Below are 17,036 nucleotides of genomic sequence, written 5' to 3' on the forward strand. Positions count from 1 at the left end.
ATGTGTCTGACGTCAGAAACCATTACAGAAATAAGAAAATACTGTGTCAAGAGTAGAAATGACTATTTTTCTTTTTTTAAAGTAAGCTCTATACCCAATATGGAACTTGAACTCACAACCCTGAGATCAAGGGTCGCAAGCTCTACCGACTGAGCAAGCCAGGCACCCCGATTATATTCCTCAAAATGTTTGCAACAGCTCTATTTATTTTGACTAGAAGGAAAAAAGACTGAATCAAGGGCAGAATTTTTTTTTCTTTTTGCCTCATATAAGAGTTCTGTGTATTATACATTTATTTTGAAAAGTGTTTTTGTTACAAATGAACATTAATTTTCTAACAATCTGAAAGGCATGGTCTCCTTTCACCTTCTCAGTCTCAGCCTCATGCCAAGATTCTAATCACAGTTATGTTGCAACATGTTCAGATAGGGACCTGTATTTTTTGTTTGTTTCCATCTCACCTTAATTTCAACTCCATCTCCCATACTTTCTAATTACTTAAATTGATTAATAATTTAAATCACGTGCCATTCTCAAGGGCAGTTCAACCAGTGTTAGAAACTGAAGTCCTATTTCTTACTGTGGAACTAAATAGTATCTTATAAGGGTGGGGACACAAGGTTGATAAAAGAATATACTGACCTGAGGGTAAAGCTAGTTAGTCATTTTATAGAGAAAAGGTTGGGGTGCTGGAACAGACCTTTCCCTGTACACGTGTCTCACGCATTCTCTAGCTCCCAGTTCTTCACAGTGGCCCTCTGAGAGTTGTAAACCACTCTCTCTACTGTAGGTCTCTCTACCCACCTTCCAGACCAGCAGGTCTAACTTTTCAAGTGAGAACCTGGAAGGGAAAAAAAGGCAAAGGACTTGCAGGCCCCTGTAATTTTTGTTTCATTCTATGGTTAATATAAAATGCTTATGACAAAAAAGTTACATGAATTCCTCCAGTAACAGCTTTAAAGTAAGTATCTAAGGTGTTTATTAGGCAGTAATGCTTCGTCCTTCCAGTGGATGCTCAGATCCTTCACTAGACCCACCAAGTCCCCTGGTTGAGGACCTAGAGGTTAGGGATCCATACTTGTTTACTCTTCTCCAGGGTTCCTGTTGCATGCTTTACCATTTTATGGTATAAGTAAATATGGGGAAAGGGATAAATTAACATCTCAACTGTAATATTTAGAGAACCTGATTATAGAATTTTATATATTGAAATGCAAATTGAGTAATTTGTCATTGGATACATTGTCATTCTTGTGCTCCTCCCACTCAACATGGTTTATAATGTAAAAAGTACTGCAATCCATCGGACTCCTTTTAGGGTAAGATTATGGAAATAGAGCAAGGAACAAGAACCCCCATCAGTGGGTCAGAAATGAAACTTTGCGCTTAAAATGGTCATCAGAAATTACTAGCTATGAACAAAAACAACTAATATTTCACTAATTTAATTCTGTGTGCTGAAAAGTGTTTCTTTTTAAAGTATCATTTACATTTTTTATGATGTATTGAGGAGAGGGTTGAGAATTGAGGAATTTCTTGTTTATCCACAGCCTAAGTAGGCTTAGAATGGTTTAAACATTCTTTATCATTCCATTTACTTGACCTAAGGCTGATGGGTTTGTTGCAGTCCAGAATCAGACTGTCCGAAAGACACTTCTGTTTGGTGGAGGGAATCCACACATTAAAACAAAAAGGAAGAGAAGAGGTCATCTTTTTTCCTTAAATATCCTCTAAAATTTGGATGGTGCCATACTGTCTGCTTACCTTTTGATGTATTATTTCACAGTGCTGGTCCCAAAGGCGATAACATCTATGAATGGAGATCAACCATTCTAGGGCCTCCAGGATCCGTGTATGAGGGGGGTGTATTCTTCCTTGATATCACTTTTACACCTGAATACCCCTTCAAGCCTCCAAAGGTAAGAATTTCCTGATTTATATTCAAATTTACATATTCCCATGAGAAACTATTGAAGTGTTTAAAATTGAGTTTTAATCACAAAAGAGATTTCTGTTGTATGTTAATGAATCTCTAAGTACATTAGGATGGACACAAAACACTGCGCGGGGCGGGGGGTGGGGGGGCAGCTTCGCCACTTGGCAGAGACCATTTCTAGAAGTATGTGCTTTGTTTTGATGGTGCTTAAAATCCTGCTGTTTATAGTGACATAGCAACTCAGAATTAATCCCGTTTTCCACTCAACAGAAAAGAAGTTACTGTCAAAGTATCCATGTTTCTCGTCACATTCTTAATCTCCAGGCTTCAGTTTTCTCATCTAGGATCCTATCTCCCGTGACACTCTATAATCTATGATTCTCATTTACTAAATGATAATTTTTACTTTGGAATTAGGAAACCAAAAAAAAGCAATCCAGGCTCCCCTGGCTTGTGTTGATTTGTCTACTGCTGTGATCCTTGCCCAATTCTGGCTCCTCACCTGTTGAGACTCCATTATAGTGAATTCTGTGACCTAGGTAGACAGGATATATGCAGGATATAATGTAAAAGTCAGAAAAAGCAGAAGTAAATCTCATCTTCAGTTTTCTTAACAGCCTTTACAGCTAAGAATTTTGTTTATGTTCCCACTATGTTGTCCCTCAGTTTGAATTTATTATACAAAGCTTACTTTGAGGCCATGTAGTACTACCAGCTAACACAAGAGGTCAGCAAACAGCTATTTCAAACTTGAAAAGTTAGGAAAATATTTAAAACACTGAAACTGCTAAAGATGAATTTGAAAAATATTGAAATTACCTTTTTGTTGATTAACTTTTGACCTGACTGTGATTGTATCAATGAACACTCTCTAATCTCAGATTTATTAGTCTTTTAATGTATCTTCTCAGCTTTAAACTCTTTATTCGTCTTTTTAAAAACGTCTGTTTCTTTAAAAAATTTTTAATTAGGGCCACTCAACTGAAAAAGTAATTTAGTAAAAATTTTCATTCTTTGCTGTTTAAATTTTAACACGGTTTTATTTTTTAGGTCACATTTCGGACAAGAATCTATCACTGTAATATTAACAGCCAAGGAGTTATTTGCTTGGACATATTAAAAGATAATTGGAGTCCAGCACTAACCATTTCTAAAGTTCTTCTTTCTATCTGCTCCCTTCTTACAGACTGTAATCCTGGTAAGGTTAATAATTTTTTATTGTTTTTCTTCCTCACCTGAAAAATACTTGTTTTTGATAAAGTTTAAAGAGCTTTCAAGGGACAAAAACTGATCTTTTTTCAAAAAATGTTTATTTATTTTTGAGAGAGACAGAGCATGAGCAGGGGAGGGGCAGAGAGAGAGGGAGACACTGAATCCAAAGTAGGCTGTCAGCATATCACCCCATTCGGGGCTCGAACTCACAAACTGTGAGAGCCCAAGCCAAAATCAAAAGCTTAACCTGCTGAGCCACTCAGGCGCCCCTGATTTGTTTTTTCAAAGAAAGTTTTATAATCAAGAGAAGTTCAGTCTAGGGGCGCCTGGGTGGTTCAGTTGGTTAGGCCACTGACTTCAGCTCAGGTCATGATCTCACAGTTTATGAGTTCGAGCCCCGCGTCAGGTTCTGTGCTTACAGCTCAGAGCCTGGAGCCTGCTTTGGATTCTGTGTCTCTCCCTCTCTCTGTCCCCTCCCCTGCTCACACTCTGTGCATCTCCTGTCTCTCAATAATAAATAAACGTTAAAAAAAATTAAAAAAAAAAAAAAAGTTCAGTCTAATAGTGGAAAAGGCAACCCTTCTATGCTGTAGGAATGAGGCATTTTAAAATTAAGTTTGCCCTTGGTTTTCACATTTTTCATACAGTTCTCTTAAACTACATACTTTTAAATGTTGAGTCACCTGCCTCACCTCTCCTGTGCCTTTTGGTTCACTGAGTTCACTTGCTCCATAGCTGGTGTTCAATTTTGAAAGTGCTACTTTGCTTAAATAATTCTTATCAGACTGATTTGGGTGGGGGGAGGGGCTTAATTTCCTTTTATTATTAAAGATTCTATTTAGGTTTCAGAGCAACATTACACTTGTTGAGGTCCACGTTGTGACCTGGCAACCTGGTTTTTTCCGGGTAACGTGTTACACTGCAACAGCCCAGAGGACCACAGTATTGCCCTGAAGGAATAGTCATGTGAACACAGCTGGATGTTCGTCTTAGCCTTGAACTTTCCAGTTTTTATTGACCTTCCCCTAACACATAAGAGCAAAAGCACTTCCAATTAGGTGGTGGTTATTGGGAGAAAAATGCAATGAACTAAGAAGGTAAAGCCACACTGGTACTAAAAGCCTGAGCATTCTGTTTTGTTAAGAAGTCCCCTCCCCCCGCTCCACCCCCGCAATAACGGCTTTTAGAAGAAGTACCCAGGATGATGGAATGGCATTTCAAAACTGTATTTGTTTCCAAGCTGTCACTAATTTATTTGCTAAATTTTAAAACTTTCTTTCCCTTTCTCCAAAGTAATCTACATTCTTTTCTTCCAGCTGACCCTTTGGTGGGAAGTATTGCCACTCAGTATATGACCAACAGAGCAGAACATGACAGAATGGCCAGACAGTGGACCAAGAGATACGCTACATAAATTGGGTCTTCACAATTCTTACATTATTTGTCTGTCACAGAGAGAGCTGCTTATGATTTTGAAGGGGTGGGGGAGGGTGGGAGTTGGTAAAGAGTAGGGTATTTCTATAACAGATATTATTCAGTCTTATTTCCTAAGATTTTGTTGTAACTTAAGGTATCTTGCTACAGTAGACAGAATTGGTAATAGCAACTTCTAAAACTGTCATTAGTTCTGCAATATTAGCTGAAATGTAGTACAGAGAATAGACATTTGGGTTCAGTTGCTTGTAGTCTGTAAATTTAAAATAGCTTAATTTTGTACAGGTTATACACATGGCCATTTATGTAAAGTCCTTCCAAGACTACACATTTTTTGTTCAAAAAAATTGGAATTTGTTTTTCCTTCTTGGGAGGGAACATCGATATTTAACAGTTTTTAGAGACTGTCATCTCATATATATAAAATGGATATGTGGCTATAAGACACCATATAGGAAATGAGTAGTTACGTATTTTATTTTATATACCAATCTACTTTATTGTGACAAGATGAGAGGTTTGAATCACGACTTGTGAAAACCTGTAGTAAAATACCTTAAGCTGTTAACTGTAAGGTGTGGAATAGGAGTTGCTCAGTGGATTGGTTATATGTTGTGGACTGCTTAAGTCTGCATTTGTTACTGTGCTAATAAACAATATTAAAACCACCACCTAACACTGCTGTATTCATTTACTTTATCTTGTCTGTCTGTGGTTTGCAGACTTAAGTTTGTTTATCTCGAAGAGGGGTAGGGGTGGGAGAGAGAATCCCAAGCAGGCTCCTTGTTGTCAGAGCAGAGCCCAAAGTGGTGCTTGATCTCAAGGACTGTGAGATCATGATTTGAGCCAAGATCAAGAGTCGGACACTTAACCAACGGAGCTACTCAGGCACCCCACGCAGATTCAAGAGCTTTGCTACTAAACAACCTACAAGGAACGCAGACTGCATCATTATCAAGGACCTAGGTTAGGATTGGTATGCTGTCAGCCTTGCGAGATAGATTTTTGCGTGGGCAGGGGGAAGGGGGGTGGTGTTTTAGAAAAGGTTAACTGAACCCCCCCATCTTTTGAAGATGGATCCTCATGGCTAACTTAATGCAGCTCCCTTAGAGGCCAGTTTGGTACCGAAGTGTACATACATCCAGCAGTTGTTTCTCTGCATCTACTGCAGAGAAATGCTATTTTTAAATCACTGTAAAAGTATCCATCTATGTAAAAATACATAGGAAAAAAGCGAGAAAATCAGCCTTACTGGGAAAGAAATCAGGCAATGGCTAAACCATTATCTGAATAATTTTTTGGCAAAAAAAAACCAAACACATTTGTGATAAGGAATTTTAACTAGTAGCAACACTAGCTGATTTACAAGTTTTGGATCTTTTATATGCAGTTCTTGGCTTGAACTCACAGAAATGAACCAACTGACTTTAAGTTCACTGAGCCGAGCCTTAGAAGTATTCCACTTAAGAAGTTACAGTTCATGGGTATCTGGCTGGCTGTCAGTAGAGCATGAGACTTGATCTTGGGGTCTTCGGCTTGTGAGTTCAAGCCCCACAGTGGGGATAGAGTTTTTTTTTTTTTTTTTTTTTTTAAGTTACAGTTTACTAGATGTGTTAATGCTGAACAGCTTATTTCATATTTTACATTTTTTTTAAGTTTACTTTGAGAGAGAGAAGAACAAGGGAGCATGGGAGGGGCAGAAAGAGAAGGAAAGAGGGAATTCCAAGCAGGCTCTGCGCTGCCAGGGTGGAACCCCATGCAGGGCTTGAACTCAAAAACCATGACATCATGACCTGAGCCAAAATCAAGGGTTGGACCCTCAACCCACTGAACCACTCAGGTGCCCCTCATATTTTACATTGAAATCAAGTAGCTGCTTTCCCAGTCAAAACAATAGCTTGCTTCCTACTTTTAAAATTAGTTACAATATTGCCAACTTGCAAAATACAGTTAGTCCCAATGCTCGGATATTGCCAGAATTTTCAAAGAATAACACAGCACACATTCAGCTATCTAACCAGAAGACTACCTGCAGTCCAGTATTTTTATGATACATTCTATTCCACATGACTAAGTATCCAGAGCATGACTGCAGAAGGGACAGCATTACTTGTGGAAAATGGAAGCTTGAGTGTCCTTAAGTGCTTGTTAGCAGTTTTCTAAAGAAAGCAAACACTTTAAACATACTTACACCACCCCCTACCTCAAGTCATGCTAAACATATAATTTGAACAAAGCTAAATCACAGGTAGGTTTTGTTACAGTTAGCAAGGTCTCCACAAGGTGAAATTTAGTTTAACACCCAAGTTTACTGTTTGATCTAAAAATGTCATTTTATGTTTCTAGACATTAGAAGATTAATGACCTTAAAAACAAAGTTCTGTTTGAGCTAAGAAGTGTGCATAAAGTTACACAGAAAAATGGCTTCTGAAACAAGTTAGGGGTAGCGGAGCTACTCCTATCTGCATACTACCCAAACTTTATTTTTCTACTGTTTTGACAAGTGCAACAAAAATATAAATACAAAGGTGCTAATTTCAGGGACAAGTTTCAAGCAATGACAATGCAAATATTTCCTATCAGACAATAAACTTAGCCCAAATGATTTAATTGTAACCTAAAGTGCATTAAATTAATTCCTTAAAGGTTGCCGAAGAGCCAAAGATAGATGCAAATGGCCTATTTTAAATATGTTCACAAACACTTAAAGGCAATCACTATCCAACAATTGCAGCATTATTGATTTTTAGTTCTCAGAGCTAGAGTTCCCTTTGTTTTTCCTCCCAGGCAAAGGAAAGCTTGATTTGCTCTGGGGCTGGGAAAGTTTGCTGGCTAACAGAGTGAATGGTTCAATCAGAGTTTTCCGATCCGTAACCGTTACCTCCCACAGTCGCACTTTCTCACTTCTTGCCCATTGCTGTGCCACCTCAGCATCTACTTGTCTCTGCTCAGAAAGGTCGATTTTGTTTCCTAACACAACAATCGCTACCTGAAAGGAAAATATTAAGATTACACTTTGCCAACATGCGTTGCCAGACAAAAGAGAGAAATCAAGAAAACTCAAAACATCCTCAGATGTGACTTGAATCAAGTTAGGTATTAACCTCACTCTGCCTTAATGCATTTTGGTTAAAAACGCAGATGCTCTACAGCCTGCCAACTACGAAACATTTTAAAGGAACAGTGGGTGGAAGTTACTCAAGTCAGGTATGAATGGAAGCTAGACTTGGGGATATTACTATCTAAACTCCAGGGGCACCTCGGGGGATCAGTCCGTTGAGTGTCTGACTTCAGCTCAGGTCATGATCTCACAGTTGGTGAGTTCGAGCCCCTCATCGGGCTCTCTGCTGTCCATGTAGAGCCCACTTCGGATCCTCTGACCTCTCTCTCTGCCCCTCACCCATGTTGTCTCTCTCCCTCTCTCAAAAGTAAACATTAAAAATAAACTTTAAAAATACAGGTAATAATTTGAAATGTGTCTGCATTTCAGTGGTTATACCTGCTGTTTAGGAAATCAGCATTACGTGTTTTAAAAACTACGGACTCTTGGAGCTGTGAGAGTTCACCCCTAGAACCTAAATTCCATGAGAACAGGAACTGTTATTCTGTTCACATTATTTCTGATCTTAGACAAGTGCCTGATGCAAGCACTAAATAATCTGTTGAATATATGGACCAATGGGAACATTTTACACTAAATGTAAGGCAATCAGTCATGCACTTAAGCTTTAAATGCTTAATGCACACCATGCAATTTCAGACCACCAGTACACAGCAGTCACAAGGCAGTCAAGCACAGTGGGGAGGGGAAGGGAGATAATATCCAATTTTCAGACCCTTGACTGTAAAGACAATAAAACAAGATAATGAAAGGTAGAAGAGGAGCAGTAAGAATTGTTAGAGAAGGTACCTCTAAGGAACAGCTTTGAACTAGGACATTTAAGCCACTGCTGTGTTTCTGCCTCAAAGCTGAGTGGGCTCCCTGCGCTCCAGTTAGACTATGCCTTCCTCGTAGGATGGAACAGCAGGCCCTAGAGCTCTGGGGTTTTGCCAAGTCTCCTACTCCTTCATTTCTCAACAGGATCTGTCCCTTCAGGCCCTCCTGTCATTCTTCATCACCCAGATTTTCATCTTCACATGTATCTCCTAGTCTGATCTCCCATCTCCCTCTCCTGTCCAGTTGTAGAAACTTGCATGTCGCCCTGGATTTTAACGAAGTCTCCTTCCTCCATTCCCATCTCTGCTTTCAATGTTCCCGTCACCCTGCCTACTTGAAACAGTACTCTCACCACCGCGGGGGGCACAGGGGATGTAAAGGGTATCCTCCTTATCCCTCACTGCTGTCTCCAATAATGTCCTTCCCAAAGAACCCTGAAAGTGAAGGCTGGTGTTATTAGTCTGTACTATCGACTGCCTGTTTCCCACCCCCACCTTGTTGCTACTCATTACAGAACTGGCCCACTGTCACTCCCACACTACTTTTATCGTAATTCCTAGTGACTCACTAGCCACATGGACGACCCTTCCAGTAACCTTTTCTCTCCATTCCTTGACTTCTCCAAATAGCCTAACCATCCTCCTGACTTTGGCCATCCACTCCTCTACACATCCTAGCTCTTGCCATTATAATCACTCCCCTTCGTGGTCTTTAATTCCAGGAATCCCAATCCCACTCTACCTTTCTAGTTCGTGCCTTACACCCTAAACTGCAACAATCCTAAACACCAGAAGGATCTACAGTCCACTGGCTCTCCTACCTTTATCACTGTTCTTCAACCCTTCTGTCCTCAGTTCCCGGCCCAGCTTACATCATCATCCCATTGTATTCTCTTGGTCACCAACCCCCCATCCTAAATGTAACTTTTTTAAAGTTTTTTTTTTTTTTTAATGTTTATTTTTTTTTGAGAGAAACAGAGAGAGAAGGGGAGGGGCAGAGAAAAAGGGAGACAGAGCATGAGCAGGGGAGGGGCAGAGAGAGGGGGAGACACAGAATCCAAAACAGGCTCCAGGCTCTGAACTGTCAGCACAGAGCCCAATGCGAGGCTCAAACTCACAAGCCATGAGATCATGACCTGAGCCGAAGTCGGATGCTCAACCAACTGAGCTACCCAGACGCCCCTAAATGTAACTCTTAACTGAACTGTGCCTATACCACTTACTGAACATGGAGAGAAAAAGCAGCTCTGCTGACTGGTCCCAATTCATAACCACTGACTTTAAGTGAGCTAGTGTTCTCTAGTAAATAGATTAATATTCCATCCATATATTCTGTAACTAGACAACAGCTCCTACCTTGGCTCTCTTCTCCAACCTCCAACATCTCTGCCTTCCCACACCTTACTCTCAGCTGATGTCTATACTATTTTAGTAAGAAGATAGAAGCAATTAAAGGAAACTTCACTTGCATCCACCAACACATCTAATAACCTACCATCTAGACTCCATCCTCTTTACCCTGGACAAGATGTCACTACAGCAATTAACCCCCTCTCCTATATCATCCATTTTCTCCTCTCTATTGAAGCATTCCATTGGCATATGAACACTAGCTCTCATCTGGGGAGGGGGGAAAAAGCCCTCTTTTACACATCCTTCTCCAGCTCCTCTGTTCCCCTTTGTAGGACAATATATTTACCCTTGACTAAAAATTCTCAAAGAGCTATCTTTGCTGTGCCCAGTTCTTATATCCAGTCCAATCAAACTTCATCTGTTTTGCTGTAACTGTTAAGACGTCCCAAGTTAACTAAAGGCTGGCCACTTCTGTGTCTTCAGCTTTTCTGACCTATCTGCACCATGACATAGTTTGATCACTCCCTACTTTTTGTTTAATTTATTTTGTTTACTACTTATTTTGAGAGAGGGAGAGCATGAACTGGGGAGGGGCAGAGAGACGGAGACAGAATCACAAGCAGAGTCCCAAGCAGGCTCTGCGCTGTCAGTGCAGAGCCTGAAGCAGGGCCTGAACTCCTGACGATGAGTTCATGACCTGAGCCGAGATCAAGAGTTGGGACACTTAACTGACTGAGACACCCAGGCAACCCTCCCTACTTTTTAAAGTGCTGACTTTCCCTTGCCTTCTGAGACATCATATCTCTTGGTTTTTCTATCTCACTGGCCACTTCTTAGGCTCCTTTGTTGGTTTCTTCTCAACTCTCCAACTGGTAACTGTTTTAAGTGCTCCAGAACAATTCCATTTCACAAAACTTGCTTCTCACCTTGTCCCCTATGTCGTCTACTGTCAACACAGCAGCCAAAGTGAATATTTTAAAACAAGTCAAAAGATGCTTAGCCTTCCTTATTCATATTAAGGAAAATGAAATAAAGTACCATCTTCACCCAGAAGTTTTTTTTTTTAAGTTTATTTATTTTGAGAGAGAGAAAGAGAGAGCAAATATCCCAAGCAGGATCTGCACTATCAGTGGCACAGGGCTCAAACTCATGAACTGTGAGATCATGACTTGAGCTGAAATCAAGAGTTAGATGCTTAACTGACTGAGCCACCCAGTGCCTCTCACCCAGAAGATTCACAGGATCCACAAGCACACACTGTTGTCAAGACTGCAAAACCGGCATTTTGATACCATTGATATGGAAAGTAATTTAGCAATGTATCTTTTGATTCAAGAGCTCCATTTCAGCTGATCTTACAACTATACCCTAAAGCATACAAACTAATAAATGTGAGACATTGTTCACTGTACCATAGTTCATAATAGCAAATGATTATAAAATAGCCCCAAGTGTCCACCAATTTGGAACTGGTTAAATAAGTATGATCTATCACACAATGAGTATCCATCAGTTCAAAAAAAAAAAAAAAAAAAAAGGAATCTTGAGTACTGATATGGAAAGGACTCCAAGATACATTACATGAAAAATGCAAGGTGCAGAACATTATGCTATCTTTGGTGTAAGAAGGTCGGGGAGGGAATTATATGTATATTCCTATTTACTTGTATTTACATAAAGAAACGTTGAGGGGCACCTGGGTGGCTCAGTGGGTTAAGCATCTGACTTCAGCTCAGGTCTCCTCTCGTGGTCTGTGAGTTTAAGCCCTGCATGAGGCTCTGTGCTGACAACTCAGAGCCTGGAGCCTGCTTCAGATTTGTGTCTCCCCCTCTCTCTCTCTGTCCCTCCCCCGCTCACACTCTGTTTCTCTCTCTCTCAAAAATAAACAATGAAACATTAAAAAAAGAAAGAAAAAAGAAATGCTAGAATAAAGCCCCAAAACAAGTGGTAAAATATTTAAAAAGCATACTTGAGGGATGCCTGGCTGACTCAGTGGAGCATGCGACTCTTGATCTCGGGGTCATGAGTTCAAGCCACACATTGGGCATAGAGTTTACAATGAATGAATGAATGAATGAATGAATGAATGAAGAGAATGCTTGAGATAAAGGAACTTGATGATTGAGGACAGAAGTGGGAAACTAGAGCTCACAATGGCCCTTTTTATAGATCATTTTTATTTCTGAACCATGAGCAAACGTGACCTATTTAATTTTTTAAATCAAACATGAAAATAAATAAATGCAACCTAAGCGAGATAGGTCTTTCCTTTGCTCAAAACCAATGGCTTGTGATGCTAAGTGTTGCCCTCATCTCCTCCCATACTCCTCCTAGCCCACTCTGGCCTCACAGCTGTTCCTGAACATGACATGCAAACTTCTCCAGACCCTAGCCCCAGCTAGTGCCTCCACCTGGAGCACTCCTCCTCCAGATGGGCTTGGCTTCCTCTCTCACTTCCTTCAAATCTCTGCTAAAAGTCACCTTATCAGGGAGGCCTTCCCAGATCACCTTACAGAAAATAGTACCCCTTGGGGCGCCTGGGTGGCTCAGTCGGTTAAGCGTCCGACTTCGGCTCAGGTCATGATCTCGCGGTCCGTGAGTTCGAGCCCCGCGTCGGCTCTGTGCTGACAGCTCAGAGCCTGGAGGCTGTTTCAGATTCTGTGTCTCCCTCTCTCTCTGACCCTCCCCCGTTCATGCTCTGTCTCTCTCTGTCTCAAAAATAAATAAACGTTAAAAAAAAAAAAAAGAAAATAGTACCCTTGCATCCCGCTCTACTTTACTTTTCTACACAGCATCACTCTTCATAATATATATTCACTCACTGTCTTTCTCTCTCCCACTCCCAAATCAGAAGGTTTATGGGAACAGGAACTCTATTTTGCTGCCTATTGTATTCCCTGCGCCTTACCTAAAACAATGCCAGGCACACAGTAGTTGTTCAATAAGCATTCACTGAATGAATGTCTTTTAAGTTTATTTACTTATTTGAGACAGAGGTAGTGCCAGTGGGGGAGGGGCAGAGAGAGAGGAAGACAGAGAATCCCAGGCAGGCTCACACTGTCAGCCAGCGCAGAGGCCAAAAGGCAGGGGGCTCAAACTCACAAAACCCTGAGATCACGACCTGAGCTGAAACCAAGAGTCAGATCTTTAACCGATTGTACCACGCAGGTGCCCCTGTATGTGTTTCTTAAAGCTCCCTAACAACCATCTGAGAAAGGTACTATTATTATCCCTATTTTATGGTTAAGGAAACTGAGGCAGTAAGTTGAGAAGCAGAGCCAAGATTCAAGTATCAAATAGGAGTGCACATTGAGCCACTCTTTCAACTTTCGGAGGGCAGGGAGGAGAATATGAAGGATACCACAGAAAAAAAGTAACAGAATTTATCTGTTTAGCTGGGAAAAATGGGAAGCAGGTGTGAGGACAGAATTCATTAGATGCCTCTATGTCTTTTGAAAACTGAACCTAGTGATTATGATCTATTCACAAAGCAAATAAGTATTCAAAACAATAAAATATCAACCCAGGTGTCCTTCAACAAGTGAATGGTTAAACAAACTCTGGTACATAAACACCCTGGAACATCACTCAGCATAGTTCTCTTGGAGGGTCGTCCAAGTTATTGCATGTATCAGTAAGTAGTTCATTCCTTCTTATTGCTGAGTGAAAAAGGCTGATACCAAAAAGTTACATACATATCATTCCATCTATGTTAACACTCTTAAAATGACAAGGTTATAGAAACGGAAAACAGATTAGTCAGGGATTAAGAGGGGGTGGGGATGGGAAGAAAGTGGGTGTGACAAAAAAGGATAACAGGAGGGATCCTTGCAGTGATGCAAATGTTCTGTATCTTGACTGCATAAACGGTAACTAGTTTTTGGGAATGCAAGCTGGTGCAGCCACTCGGAAAATAGTACGGAGGTTCCTCAAAAAACTAAAAGTAGAACTACCCTACGACCCAGCAATTGCACTACCAGGTATTTATCCAAGGGATACAGGTGTGCTGTTTCGAAGGGACACATGCACCCCCATGTTTATAGCAGCACTATCAACAATACCCAAAGTATGGAAAGAGCCCATATGTCCGTCGACAGATGAATGGATAAAGGTGTGGTATATATATATACAATGGAGTATTACTCAGCAATCAAAAAGAATGAAATCTTGCCATTTGCAACTACATGGATGGAACTGGAGGGTATTATGCTAAGTGCAAACAGAGAAAGACAAAAATCGTATGACTTCACTCATATGAAGACTTTAAGAGACAAAACAGATGAACATAAGGGAAGGGAAACAAAAATAATATAAAAACAGGGAGGGGAACAAAACAGAAGAGACTCATAAATAGGAGAACAAACAGAGGGTTACTGGAGGGGGTGTGGGAGGGGGGATGGGCTAAATGGGTAAGGGGCACTAAGAAATCTACTCCTGAAATCACTGTTGCACTATATGCTAACTAATTTGGATGTAAATTTTAAAAAATAAATAAATGAAATTAAAATTAAATAAATAAATAAATAAATGCTAACTAGTTTTATACAACGTTAGCATTAGGGGAACTATGTAAGGGATCTCTATAATTTTGGGTTTTTTTTGTTTTCAATTTTTTTTTAATGTGTATTTATTTTTGAGAGAGAGAGAGCACAAACGGGGGAGAGGCAGAGAGACAGAGAGGGAGACACAGAATCTGAAGGAGGCTCTAGGCTCTGAGTTGTCAGCACAGAGCTTGACATGGGGCTCGAACTCACGGACCACGATCATGACCTGAGCTGAAGTTGGATGCTCAGCTAACTAAGCCACCCAGATGCCCTGGATCTCTATTATTTCTTAAAATTTCTAGGTTAAGAACATCTAGCCAGTGCTGCTAACATTACATGGTTCCTTAGATGATAAGGAGTCAGCTAAGTGAAGATATGGAGAAAAATCTACCTGCAGATAAGAGTTCCAGGGAGGGGAACCAGCAACTGATTAACAAGGACTTAACAGAGTAACAAAATCATCATGTGGAAAAAAACAAAAAGTAGACCAGTGTCCCCGGAGTGCAGTAACAGGAACAAAATGATAAAGATGCAAAGGATACACATAAGCCAGACCTTGGTAAGGATCTTACTCTAAACGGTAAATGAGTAGAATCCAATCTTTTTTTTCCATTTCTTTCTTCTTCCTTTTTTTTTTTTTGTTTTTTTTTTTAGTGTTTTTTTTTCTTTTTGTAAGGCAGAAAACAAGAATCCTATTTAGCCAATGAGACAAAGAGAGCCCTAGGAAACAGTGATTCCAAACAATATGAACTGAACTATGTAGTACTTGAGATATAGTGTCACTAAAATTCAGCCTGCACACAGTAACATGCAAAAGCAGAAAGTCAAATGCAGGTCCGGAATGAACTCATTTAATCCCACAGTTTCTGGGCCAAGAAAAAATATTATGACAATTACAGATACTATGAATACAGTTTTATACTATTAAAATATTTTAACTGCCCAAATGTCCCAGCTACAATTTAAATAGTATTGCAATTCATAGTTAACATTTTTAACAAAACTACTTACCTCTTTTTTGTCTTTAAACTTATCAATTTCTTTCTTCAGAAGCTCCACTCTTTGAAAGGATTCAAGGTTATTCACACTGTACACAAGAACAAAGCCATCAGCAAATGAAAAATAATGCTTTGGGAGCTCCACACCTTCCTGTAAGCCTCTGGTATCATAAAGATGTAACTGTTCCTTTACTCCCCGATCCGTTTCCACTGAAGCCATATATACATCTTCCATCGTTTCACAATCTTCCATTCCTAGGATTAAAAAGAAATCACTCTTTTATTGAACCATTACACTGTACACCTGAAATTAACAAGACATTAAGTCCAATATACCTCAATAAAGAAAAAATGATTCTTTTTGGAGAACTCAGTACCAATTGTTGGGTATTTTCTTATACTTTTATTAGTTGGCTTTCTAGAAGTTTCCCTATTTACTATATGTAAGAATCATATTTCCATTTACTAACTTCTTTAAAAGTAAAAGGTAGTTGTTATACTGAATGGACAAAGAGATATTAAAAAATATTTCTTCTGTATAGAAATATAAGTAGAAATAAAAATTTGGCAATGACATTATTCTATATTTTAATTTTTTAAATTTAAATTTATTTTTTTAATTATTATTTTTTTAATTTACATCCAAATTAGCATATAGTGTGACAATGATTTCAGGAGTAGATTCCTTAGTGTCCCTTACCCATTTAGCCCATCCCCCCTCCTACACCCCCTCCAGTAACCATTTGTTCTCCTATTTATGAGTCTCTTCTGTTTTGTTCCCCTCCCTGTTTTTATATTATTTTTGTTTCCCTTCCCTTATGTCCATCTGTTTTATATCTTAAAGTCCTCATATCAGTCAAGTCATATGCCTTTTGTCTTTCTCCAATTTCACTTAGCATAATACCCTCCAGTTCCATCCATGTAGTTGCAAATGGCAACATTTCATTCTTTTTGATTGCCGAGTAATACTCCATGTATATATATACCACACCTTCTTTATCCATTCATCTGTCGACGGACATATGGGCTCTTTCCATACTTTGGCTATTGCTGATAGTGCTGCTATAAACATGGGGGTGTATGTGTCCCTTTGAAACAGCACACCTGTATCCCTTGGATAAATACCTGGTAGTGCAATTGCTGGGTCGTAGGGTAGTTCTATTTTTAGTTTTTTGAGGAAACTCCATACTGTTTTCCAGAGTGGCTGCACCAGCTAGCATTCCCATATATTTATTTTTAACTTTTATTTATTTTAGAGAAAGAGAATGTGGCGGGGGGGGGGGGGGGGGGGGGAGAGAGAGAGAGAGAATATCCCAAGCAGACTCCACACTCAGTATGGAGCCTGATATGGAGCTCAATTCCACAACCCTGGGATCATGACCTGAGCCAAAATCAAGAGTTGGATGCTCAACAGACTGAACCACCCAGGTGCCCCACAATTATGTACTTTTTTCTTTTTAATGTTTATTTATTTTTGAGAGAGAGACAGAGCACGAACAAGGGAGGGGCAGAGAAAGAGGAGACATAGAATCTGAAGCAGGCTCCAGGCTCCAAGCTGTCAGCACAGAGCCTGACGCAGGGATCGAACCCACAAACCTCGAGATTATGACCTGAGCCAAAGTC

The 17,036-nt window shown here is 39.9% G+C and overlaps 2 protein-coding genes across 5 annotated transcripts in view; one reads left to right on the forward strand and one right to left on the reverse strand.

Annotated features, from left to right (window-relative positions):
• Nucleotides 1-5,258, forward strand: part of UBE2E1 (ubiquitin conjugating enzyme E2 E1) — an 81,825-nt gene extending 76,567 nt beyond the window's left edge. For all 3 annotated transcript variants that reach the window (XM_049628881.1, XM_049628880.1, XM_049628882.1), the window contains 3 exons: nucleotides 1,787-1,919; nucleotides 2,987-3,134; nucleotides 4,465-5,258. In XM_049628881.1, the coding sequence (XP_049484838.1) occupies nucleotides 1,787-1,919; nucleotides 2,987-3,134; nucleotides 4,465-4,562 (379 nt within the window). In that variant the 3' untranslated portion in view covers nucleotides 4,563-5,258. The remainder of the gene's footprint in view (nucleotides 1-1,786; nucleotides 1,920-2,986; nucleotides 3,135-4,464) is intronic.
• A 606-nt stretch (nucleotides 5,259-5,864) lies between these two features.
• NKIRAS1 (NFKB inhibitor interacting Ras like 1) overlaps nucleotides 5,865-17,036 on the reverse strand; it is a 39,981-nt gene continuing 28,809 nt past the window's right edge. For both annotated transcript variants that reach the window (XM_049628878.1, XM_049628876.1), the window contains 2 exons: nucleotides 15,427-15,668; nucleotides 5,865-7,571 (listed from right to left, as the gene is read on the reverse strand). In XM_049628878.1, coding sequence (XP_049484835.1) covers nucleotides 7,329-7,571; nucleotides 15,427-15,668 — 485 coding nt within the window. In that variant the 3' untranslated portion in view covers nucleotides 5,865-7,328. The remainder of the gene's footprint in view (nucleotides 7,572-15,426; nucleotides 15,669-17,036) is intronic.

This window comes from Panthera uncia, chromosome C2 (genome assembly GCF_023721935.1).
Source record: "Panthera uncia isolate 11264 chromosome C2, Puncia_PCG_1.0, whole genome shotgun sequence".
NCBI lineage: Eukaryota > Metazoa > Chordata > Mammalia > Carnivora > Felidae > Panthera > Panthera uncia.